The 10,381-nt window shown below is 55.9% G+C and overlaps 3 protein-coding genes across 5 annotated transcripts; 1 reads left to right on the top strand and 2 right to left on the bottom strand.

Annotated features, from left to right (window-relative positions):
• The first annotated feature begins 3,826 nt into the window (after positions 1-3,826).
• Ppp1r14b (protein phosphatase 1 regulatory inhibitor subunit 14B) lies at positions 3,827-6,208 on the top strand. Its single transcript, XM_057779398.1, is given in 5 exon segments — positions 3,827-3,961; positions 3,964-4,352; positions 5,403-5,486; positions 5,710-5,742; positions 5,873-6,208. Coding segments are annotated over 5 exon segments (609 nt in total). The 5' UTR covers positions 3,827-3,927; the 3' UTR covers positions 5,942-6,208.
• Positions 6,209-6,625: 417 nt separating this feature from the next.
• Positions 6,626-9,710, bottom strand: Fkbp2 (FKBP prolyl isomerase 2). 3 transcript variants are annotated; one of them, XM_057779395.1, is made up of 6 exons: positions 9,567-9,710; positions 8,185-8,353; positions 7,359-7,471; positions 7,199-7,245; positions 6,846-6,881; positions 6,626-6,769 (listed from the first exon to the last, which is right to left on the bottom strand). In XM_057779395.1, exons 1-6 carry the CDS (start codon positions 9,662-9,664, stop codon positions 6,708-6,710), a joined length of 525 nt encoding a protein of 174 aa, XP_057635378.1. In that variant the 5' UTR covers positions 9,665-9,710; the 3' UTR covers positions 6,626-6,707. The 3 variants fall into 3 exon arrangements, with proteins under 3 accessions (XP_057635378.1, XP_057635380.1, XP_057635379.1); XM_057779397.1 differs by lacking the exon at positions 9,567-9,710 and adding an exon at positions 9,126-9,148; XM_057779396.1 differs by lacking the exon at positions 9,567-9,710 and adding an exon at positions 8,505-8,645.
• LOC130880393 (translation initiation factor IF-2) lies at positions 8,641-9,521 on the bottom strand. The gene has a single exon (XM_057779394.1). The coding sequence runs from the start codon at positions 9,421-9,423 to the stop codon at positions 8,641-8,643; it is 783 nt and encodes a 260-aa protein (XP_057635377.1). The 5' UTR covers positions 9,424-9,521.
• Positions 9,711-10,381: the final 671 nt, after the last annotated feature.

Below are 10,381 nucleotides of genomic sequence, written 5' to 3'. Positions count from 1 at the left end.
CCAGAGAGGGGAAGGGACTTGCCCAAGGTCACACAGCTTCCTGAGAGGATTTCAACCCTCATTCTGACTTCCGGCCTCTGCTCCCTGCTCTGGAGGAGACAAAGGGGAGGGGGTGTGCAGCGCTGTGATCCTCTCCCTCTCTTAAAAGGGCCCTGTAAAAGAAATAACCCTTCAGAGCCCCAGGGATCACCAACCTCCTCGGGAAAACAGAGCCATTCAGGGTGGAGGTTGGCTCTGTACCCCCAGGCTGAGGTTCAAATCCAGAGTTCCCATAAGCTAGGGAAGAAATGGGAATGTCAGAGGGGAAGGAGGAAAGGAAGGACACTCTTGAGCTCTGGCACAGGGGACCCTGCTCACCAACACTAAGGTTAGGAGATCTGGAGTCAGGACCTGAACCTCAGGCCCTATGTCTTCCTCAGGAGACCTTCCGAGAAATTTCTGGAAGCAGGTCCTTGGGAAACAGGATGGAGGCCGTTTGCTGGGCCAGTCCCTCTTCTTCCCCCACGGCTAATCTCTTGAGGCCCGGCAGCCCCCCATTAGAAGGCTCCTTCCTCCTCCTTGGAATGGTAATAGTTTCTCGGCAAGCAATAATGGGGGGACGAAGGCAGCCTTTCAGGCTTCTACCCTCGATTAAGGGATTGCTTTCAGCCCATGGGTCCTTCCCCAGGGCCTCTGCTTCAGGGAGGTGCTGCGAGCATCCTCAGCTACACTCTGGTGGGAGGGGGCCACACTCCCCTGGGAAAGGTAGAACACGGGAAAAAGAAGCTAGAGCAGGAGGCAGGATGAGAGGCTGAGGTACACTCCAGTCACAGGAGGGCTGGTGGGTGAGCACAGCAGGATAAAGGATCCAGAGCCTGTGTTGTGGGTCACAGAGAGGTCAGGATCTTCTGGCTCCTGGCATATGAGTGATTTGCCCACTTCCTGGGCAGAGTCAGGACTCAAACCTAACCCCTTGTGCTCCAACGCTAGGGTTCTATGAAGAAGCCCAGGTTCCAAGAAGGCTACAGGCCAGCATACCCATCTTTCTGCTCTCACTGAATAGTCACAGGAAGGGACAAGACACAATAGCCAGCCCCAGGAAAATTAGGCTGCCTTGGGATGGGGACGACACACAAGGTGGCTGGAGGAAAAAGCAGAATGGGCCACCCCTGGAAGGACCTGGCATCTGAACTGAACTGGAGACGGTCACGTTAACCAGGAAAGTCAGTGTTCAGTGTCATCACTTTGGGGGCAGAGGCAGAGCCTTTGGTGGGGGTGCGCTGAGCATACAGGGAATATAGTCCTGGGAAAAGTGACTCTCCCATTAGTTCAGGCATGGAAGAGGTCAGGCATGTCACTGTCTAACCTGCCACAGCAGGAGCCAGACTCTCTAGCCCCATAAGAGGCTGATGTCTTACAATGGGCTGTGGAGGGGGGAACGCCAACTTACTCAAGTGCTTCCCCTGCTAAGAACTGTCCCCAGCCAGGTTCCTGGTAAGCAGCTCACCTCCCATCCTCGGGCACACGCTAACACCACTCCTAAACTTGTCTTCTCGTTTTATTTATTATTTCTCATGTTTCTCAGGCTGGCCTCAAACTCACTAAGTAACGATGAATGACTCTGAATTTCCAATCCCCCTGCCTCCACAACTATGGTTACAAGTGTACACCACCACAAACAATTCATGTGGTGCTTGGGATCGAACCCAAGGCATTGGTACACTGTACCAAGGGAGCTACCACCCCAGGCTCCTCTCCCTGCATCTTATTTTTACAGGGCTGGGAATCAAACCCATGCTCTTCCTTGCACATGCTAGGCAAATGTTCAATCTCTGACCTACAACCCTAGCCTTTGTGGTTTCTCTCCAAGAATAGCATCGAGAGGGTCTTGAGAGCTGCCTTAGGAGTTTAGAACACTGCTCTTGCAGAGGACCCAAATTCAATTCTCAGCACCGGTATGATATCTCACAAACATCTGTGACTCCAGTTCAGGAAATTCAAAGCTTTCTTCTGACTGCTGCAGGCACATGGTGATACACATGCATACATGCAGACAAAACAGTCATAACACATACACACATATATACAGCATAAGAGAGGAGCCCAAAATCCTGGGTTTGGGTTTGGATGCAATACCATCTGTGTGACCCTGGGCCCAACTTACCCTCTGAACATCACCTGTTGAGAGGCTTTTTTCTTTGTAGCATCTACAGAAAAGATGCCTATAAGGGGCTAGGACCTGCTGTCTTTGTAATCCTCAGACTGTTTGGGACTGAAGAGGGTGAGCCAGCCAGAGAGACGTCCCAGAAAGTGCCATACAACCTCATTGGGGTGTATGAGATGGGGCGGGGCTGGGAGCGGGACACTGGTAGACTCTACCATAGTGTGTGCCACACAGCTTTGGCTCAAAATCCCAGGTCCCCCTATATATAGCCCTATGTCTATGATTTTTGATTTTTTTTTTTTTTTTTTTTTTTTTTTTTTTTTTTTTTGGTTTTTCGAGACAGGGTTTCTCTGTGGTTTTGGAGCCTGTCCTGGAACTAGCTCTTGTAGACCAGGCTGGTCTCGAACTCAAAGATCCGCCTGCCTCTGCCTCCCGACGGCTGGGATTAAAGGCGTGCGCCACCACCGCCCGGCCCTATATCTATGATTTAACTGTGTTGCCATAATTGAAGTTTCCACGGGTTTTCCTATTTAAACAAAGTCCACCATTCTCTTATGGTCATTTGTTTAACCAATAGGACGGAGTCGTCTGCCAGAGTCAGAGTTTTAGGGGTTGGGGTTCTGTAGGGACCAGATAGTTTACTAAGGCCTGTAGGTTTGACAGTGAACAGGGTGTTCCAAGGTTGGGTATTAGCAAACAAGGTCTTCAGTGCTCTCAGCTACCAAAATTCGCTGTCTAAAAGAGAGAAAGAGAAATGGATGAATGAGACAATTTAAAGTTTCAGACAGTGAAGGAAGGAACGTGGTCTCCTAAAGTGTGAAGGATAGAGGAGCTACTGGGAAAACTCAAAGCGGAACAGGCCGGATGAGGTCCAAATAAACGCTCATTTGGGGTCAACTGCTATTATTACCTTTATCATCGTGAGTTTTGGTTTGCTCTTTGTACCAGAGCTTCCTCCTTCGCACCCACGCAAGCTGCAGGGTGCCCAGGGCCGCACCCAGCATAACCCAGCCATCCAGGAGAGGCGCGCCCCAAACAAGTTTGCGCTTCGCGGCGGGCTCTGCATCTAGCTGGGAGGAGCAGCAACGCCGAGCCGTGGACTACATTGCCCACAACGCCCCGCGCGCCGCCATCTCAGCCGGTGGGCGGTGGTCGCCTGGGGTCCTGGCTTTTGTAAGCCGCAGGCTAACTCTACACGCCCTAACTCCCGACTTCTTGAATGCCGTGAGACCGAAACAAGTAGGGTGTCCCGGCACCTGGAGAGTTCCTGGACGCCTTTGCACTCCCTTATCCCCGGAAGCCCCATCCACGTGTCGGCCCGCTCGCGGACGTCATCTTGCCCCTTGCTGGCCAAGGGTCTCTCACGTTCCTCACCGGATCCGCGCCCTACTCGGCCTTATGCCTTAGCCCGCCTCTGTTTCGGCCTCAGTGACAGAATGAGACAGGGCCAGAAGAGAACTATGGTCCTGGCGGACGTGCAGATCCAGGCACCCGACACCTAGAAGTCTGGGTTTGGGGGCCAGAGGTTAAATTAAGGGGGTACCGTAGAGCCCCGGACCCTACAAACTAGGTCCTCTCCTATCCCCTTTCAGGAGGCGGGGTTGGGGAGAGGGGGGGGCGCCTGAAGCGGGGCTGGCCCTTTAAGGGGGTGTGGTCGGGGGGCGGGGGAAGAGAGCAAGACAGAGAAAGCGGCGGCGGCTCGGGCGGCGGCCGCGGGGGACAAAGGGCGGGCGGATCGGTGGGGAGGGGGCGGGGCGCGGCCAGGCCAAGCCCGGGGGCTCCGCATGCTGCAGCTGCCCCCGGGCGCCCCCGCCGCCGCCCTCGCCGCGGAGCCGCGCGGAGCGGAGCCCGCGAGCTAACCGGAGCCAGCGGCCCGGAGCCAGCCGGCGGGCGTCCGGGAGGCGGCGGCGCAGGGAGGGGCCCGAGCGCGCACGTGGCCCCGGCGGCCGCCATGGCGGACAGCGGCCCCGCGGGGGGCGCGGCGTTGGCTGCCCCGGCTCCCGGGCCGGGCAGTGGGAGCACGGGGCCTCGTGTCTACTTCCAGAGCCCCCCCGGGGCGGCCGGCGAAGGCCCGGGGGGCGCGGATGATGATGGCCCGGTGAGACGGCAAGGGAAGGTCACCGTCAAGTACGACCGCAAGGAGCTACGAAAGCGCCTCAACCTGGAGGAGTGGATCTTAGAACAGCTCACGCGTCTCTACGACTGCCAGGTGCGCTCCCCACCCCGTGCCGATACCCTAGAACCGGACCTAAGTCGGTCTGCTCGGAAACCCCACCGTCAGTCTGTCAACAGTCAGTGGGAGTTCTGCTGCTAAGCCACCCGTCTTACTTTCGCCGCTCCCCAGTGTGTGGCTTTTCTTGCCTGACCTGAGTCACTAGCTTTCTCCTCTGCCTCGACCCTTGCGTCCTTCGTGGTGCTACCCCAGGTTAAGCATGGTGTTCTCCCCAAGCCTACAGGAATAGAACTGGAGGCAGGGGTCTAGCTTGGGCTGACAGTGAAAGGTCTGATCTAGTTTGTCTCTCTGGACTAGCGTAGACACTAGTTGAAAGGCACAAGTCTGTTTCAAGTGTATAAAGGATCTGAGTTGTTCTAGTGGGCTAGCCTGCCATGCTGTCTGTGGAGACCGGTTAGCCAGTTCTCCCGACTCTGGCTCTCCACCCCATGACTCCCTGCTTGTTCAGATGGTGACTCAGGCCCCCAGGGGTAGGGTGGAGGAGTGGGCTTGCCCTGTGATGCCTACCCTAGCCCAGCCCTGGAATGCAGCTGGCTCCAAGTGGGATAGCTGTTCCCTTGAGGAGGGGGGTGTACCCCTTTCTCCTCAAAGCATGGGCTCTTTGTTTCCCCCTTTATCAAGCATGGGTCTTTCCCATTGACCCCTCACCCTTCACTTCCTCCTCCCTCCCAGGAAGCTGTGACAGGTGTTTGGGGGAGGGGAGGGGACTGTGATGAACTGGGACAGCTGGCCCCACCAGTGCTCTAGTAAGCTAGAGGTCCTGGATCCTGAGAAGACACATCTGCTAGGTTCAAAGACCAAGGTCCCCAGCCCTGTCTTTCTGGCGCCCCTGGTGCCCACTGGCAGGGACAGGAAGTTCCCCCTCATTGGGCAATTTGCCTTGGCACAGACCTGATCTGTTTTCCTTCCCAGAGCAGCTGTCTTGTGCTGGGCGAGGAGGGCTGGTACGGTTTTGAGTTAGGCAGGGAGTCCTCTCCAGGCCCCCTCCTACTGAGGCATTGTCCTTCTCTCCCACCCCTACCCCAGGAGGAGGAGATCCCAGAGCTGGAGATAGATGTGGATGAACTCTTGGACATGGAAAGCGATGATACCCGGGCTGCTAGAGTGAAGGTAAGCTGAAGTCATCCAGGGGAGGCTGCCTGGAGACACTGCCCCTTGGGGAAGCTCTGCCCTGGTGCCATACCTTCTTTGTGTGGGTCATCTTCTGCCTCTGGAAAGACGAGGGTCATGGAACTTAACTTAGCTATGTCCCTGAGTGGCCTCAGTCCCTTGGGAGGGTATAGGTAAACTGTAAGTCCTGTTCCCAAGAACTCACTATGTTTTCCCTCATCAGGAGCTGTTAGTTGACTGTTACAAACCCACTGAGGTAAGTTGTCTTCCCTAACCTTAGAGTGGGTGGGTATGTATGTATGTATGTATGTATGTATGTATGTATGTCAGATTATCATCTTGGGTCTTAGCCTCACTAATGGTACACCCTCTTCCCTCTTATCTAGGCCTTCATCTCTGGCCTGCTGGACAAGATCCGGGGCATGCAGAAGCTGAGCACACCCCAGAAGAAGTAAGGGTCCTGACCCAGATGACCATGGCTCCCACAGGACAATCGCTGCCCCCAACCTCGGAGCAACAGCAATACCAGGGGACCCTGCGGCCAGGCCTGGTGCCATGAGCAGGGATCCCTGTGCCCCTGCCTAGGGGCCACTTCCCTTGCCCTCAGTTTTCCATTTTTGGGGTTTTTTATTGTTATTAAACTGATGGGACTTTTTGTGTTTTTATATTGATTCTGCGGCGCAGGCCCTTTAAAAATAAAGCTGGGATCACATGGCCTTGGAGCAGCTAATAGGCTTGGCTGGTCTTTGGGGGGTGGGGGGTGACACACTGCTCTACAATTGTCACCACTCAGCTACTCCCCGGGTGACCACAGGCTTTCCTGTGATAACCCCATGCTGGCTCCCAGACTGGTATGCCAAGTGGCTGGGAAGCAGTGCTGCCCAGCTCTCTTAAGTTTTTTTTTTACTGCACTGGGTAAGGGTCTCCAGCCCTCAAGGCTCTGCAGTTATCAGGAAAGCTGAGGCTGAAGCTAGTGTTATTTTCTCTTCCCCCAAGCTGGGGATCTGGTGGGGGAGGGATTCACTCATATTAGGCCCATGCCCCATTCTGAGCCATTGAGCTATTCCCCCTATGCTGAAGCTAAAGTCTTAACCTAAGTCTCTTAGAATTCACAAAAAAACACAGACTCACTCTTGGGTTTTAAATTTTTTGTTTGTTTGTTTTGTTGTGTTTTGAAGCAGTCTGGTCCCTGGCAGGGGTCTCCTACCCCTCTGCGGCCTGCTACAGTTCTGAACGTCGCTCTATCTTGAGCAGCTCCACCTCAAACACCAGGGTTGCTCCACCTGAAGGGAGAAGTCTGGTCAGACTGGGACCCGGGACCCGGGGAAGGTCATGGGGTGGGGGTGTCAGGGGTATTACCTGGGATCTTTGGGGGAGCTCCCCTCTCTCCATACCCTGTCAAAAACACATAAAGACACAAAGTAAGTTGTGGCCAGACTTCCTTCTAGCCCTCATAAAAGATAAGCTTGCCATAGGCAGGCAGAAATAGGGGGTGCAGTGGAGGAGGACAAGGTCGCAGAAGGTCACACTACAGCTGAGTCAAGCCTTGCCGGGTCTGGCTGCTGAACACGGGCCAGACTTGGAAGTGGCATATTACTAGGGCAACTAGATAGTGTGGGGACCCGTGGGCTGAAGTGGCTTTAACCACTTTAGGGACATCTAAGTGCCCTGCTCCCCCTCCCTGAGTCCCCCTAACCCCAAGGGCCTCTTACCCAGCTCAGATGGAATCACCAGCTTCCGCTTTTCCCCTTCACACATCCTGCAGGATGATACATGCTCAGCACGTGGGGCGCCCAGACCCTTGCTCCACAAATGGACTTTTCCTCCCACAGCTTATTTCCTGCATCACTGCAACATGTACCCCAGACTCACCCCAGCAGCCCCTGGTCCCAGCCCTTGATGACCTGGCCAGTGCCAAGGGAGAAAACAAAGGGCTGGTTCTTTGGTAGACTGCTGTCAAACTCTGTCCCATCTTCCAGCTTCCCCTGTGGGATAGACGGCGGGAAAACTAGTAAGGAGAGGTGACCAACCACTCCAGAACCCCTTTCACCCAGTCACTCTCCCCACCCCATCAATGGGGTCACCACAGCACTAGTAGTTACATTTCTTTTTTTTTTTTTTTTTTTTTTTTTGCTTTTTCGAGACAGGGTTTCTCTGTGGTTTTGGAGCCTGTCCTGGAACTAGCTCTTGTAGACCAGGCTGGTCTCGAACTCACAGAGATCGGCCTGCCTCTGCCTCCCAAGTGCTGGGATTAAAGGCGTGCGCCACCACCGCCCGGCGTAGTTACATTTCTTAAAAGAGACAATGCCTGGGCTGGAGAGATGGCTCAGAGGTTAAGAGCATTGCCTACTCTTCCAAAGGTCCTGAGTTCAATTCCCAGCAACCACATAGTGGCTCACAACCATCTGTAATGGGGTCTGGTGCCCTCTTCTGGTCTGCAGGCATACACACAGACAGAATATTGTACACATAATAAATAAATATTTAAAAAATAAATAAATAAATGAGACAATGCCTTAGTAGCCCAGGTGCAGTAATTTTCATGCTAACACCTAGATGATGAGTACAGGGAAAGGCAAGGGCAGACTCCTGGAAAGGGCTCAAGGTCATCTACCTAATTGAAAGAAGAATGAGATTCCCAGTCCCTTCTGGTTCCCAGGAACTGTCATCGCCCCAGAAGCTCCACCCTGATACCTACCGTGTAGTGCATGTGTAAGACATCTCCCTTTCTAGACTTGATGGGACAGTGGTCCACGCGTTTCTTCACTCCAATCTGTAGCTTGCGTTTGCCTTCTGCCCCCGTGGCTGTGGCCAGGGCACTCAGGCAAATGGATAGTATTGTCAGGACCCAGCTCAGCCTCATGTCTCTGTAGACACAGTCCCCAACCCCAGACCAAGAGGGGAGGGTCATGGAACTCCAGTCAGTATCAGGAGGATGCCACTCCCATTGTATTTTGCCTGTTCCTGGGGAATCCCACTATCACCACCCTGTCCCCTGGCCTCTGCGGCCACACTTACCAGTCCCGTGAGAAGGGGGCTTGGCCGAGGACCCCAGCAGCGAGGGGAGAGGGTCAGGGGAGGCCACAGCAGCCAGGGCCCCGCCCCTTTACTCAATACCAGACCTTCCCTTCCTCCCGGTCCCCATCTCCATTCTTCAATTCCCGCTCGCCCCTTTACGCAAAGTCCAAACCCTATCCGGTTGCCCCGGATTAGTCCCGACCGGAGGACCCCACTCCCGCCACACCCAGCTGCCTCCTGTCCAGCACACCCACACCTCTGCAGCTGCTGCAGGTGGCCGGCCCCGAGGCACCCATACATCTCCGCTAGGAGGCTCTGGGGAGCCACGGTCCTCCGGAGGTACCCCCCATCCCGGGGCCGTGCCTCCTCCGCCAGAGGTGCCCCCCCAGCTCTGAGCTCTCGGGGGCCTCCGGGGCACCCAGACTGGCCCCGAGTCAGCGGGGCACCGAGCCCGCTCCACCCACACAATCTCTCCAGGGGGAGTTCTAGGTCTAGCGCGACCCCAGGCGCGGCCACCACGGAGACCGCCCCCACGTGGGCGCCCCGGGCCATTACTTGGGCTCAGCTCTTCACAAGGCTCCTTGGCCCCGCCCTTCAGGGCACGTGGCTCCGCCCCCTTACCTACAGCTCCGCCCTCGGCAATTCTAGGCCCCTTCTCCAGTACAGGAGCTACGCCACTCACCGGCTGAAGCCCCGCCCCCAACGCCTGGGACCCCACACCCTCCGTCTCTGAGCCCAAGGCTCCACCTTCCACCTGCTCCGGCTCCTCCTCTAAACGCCAGACCCCGCCCCGCAGTCGTCCTAGCCCCTCTACGGGCGGCTGGGCTCCGCCCTCCACTCGCACCGTCGCTGTTCCGCGTCCCGCCCCGAGTCCCAGGGCTCCGCCCCGTACAGCGTGAGAGCCCGCCCCCTGCGGCATTGCCAGACACTGGACCCCAGCCCCAATTCCCTCGTCCGCTACCCCTTTCTGGCGCGCGGATTACGGCCTGATTCGTCCCGGCCTGCCCCAGCCTGCCCTCCTGCACCCGAATCCCCCAGCCCGGGCTGTGGCCCCCCGCTCACCTCCTCACCGCGCCCCCGGAGCCAATCGCGCGCGTGCGGTCACCTCTGCGCAGGCGCGTCCTCGTCGCTACAGGGCGGGACACGCTGCCCGCCCTCATTGGACCTTCCGAAACCCGCTGTTTCACTCTTAGGATGGGGCTTCCCCTCTAGCTCCGCCTCCTGAATTACCACGTGGATAACATCACTTCCGGCGCCCAGGGCACCTGTCGGGTTTGGTAAAAACGGTTTTTGAAAGACAGAAGGCACTTCCGGCCGATGTGATTTGGTTAAGCAAGAATGAGTATCTATGCCCAGAGGGTTTCTTGCCAACACTGCGCTGACTTCCGTCGTCATGACCTGCACGCCTTTGGCTAGTTTTTTGTGAGAAGAACCCAGGGTTCAAAGCGATACCCCTGATTTAAATCCTTAGGTCTTCCACTTCTAGGCTTCCTGGCTACGTGACCTTGAGCAAGTTCGTTCTCCTGGTAGTAGTCTCCAAGACGTCCATCCCACATGGCCCAGTCCCATGCGAACCCCTTCCATCTTGTGGTCTGCAGCATCCAGGCTCACCTTTCATTGCTGCACACTGAACAGTCACAGCCTTTGGTGGCCTGACTGGGTCTGGTCTACCAGTACCCAGTAGACATTTGTCAATAGAAGGACCCTAAAATTCAGAGGAAGCCAAACCTAAGTTTGGGAGTTTGGTGAGTTCATGCCTGTCCCAGGCCTGTTTGCCTTGCTAAGACCATGTACTCAAGACACCAAAGATAAAAGCACGTGGGTGACTTAAGGCCAAGGGAAGTATCCTGCACTCTATGAAGCTTAGTGGGCTCAGA

The sequence above is a fragment of the Chionomys nivalis genome, chromosome 8, assembly GCF_950005125.1.
Source record: "Chionomys nivalis chromosome 8, mChiNiv1.1, whole genome shotgun sequence".
Classification (NCBI taxonomy): Eukaryota; Metazoa; Chordata; class Mammalia; order Rodentia; family Cricetidae; genus Chionomys; species Chionomys nivalis.
Note: the sequence above shows the minus strand (reverse complement) of the source record. Positions and strands in the feature narration are given on the sequence as shown.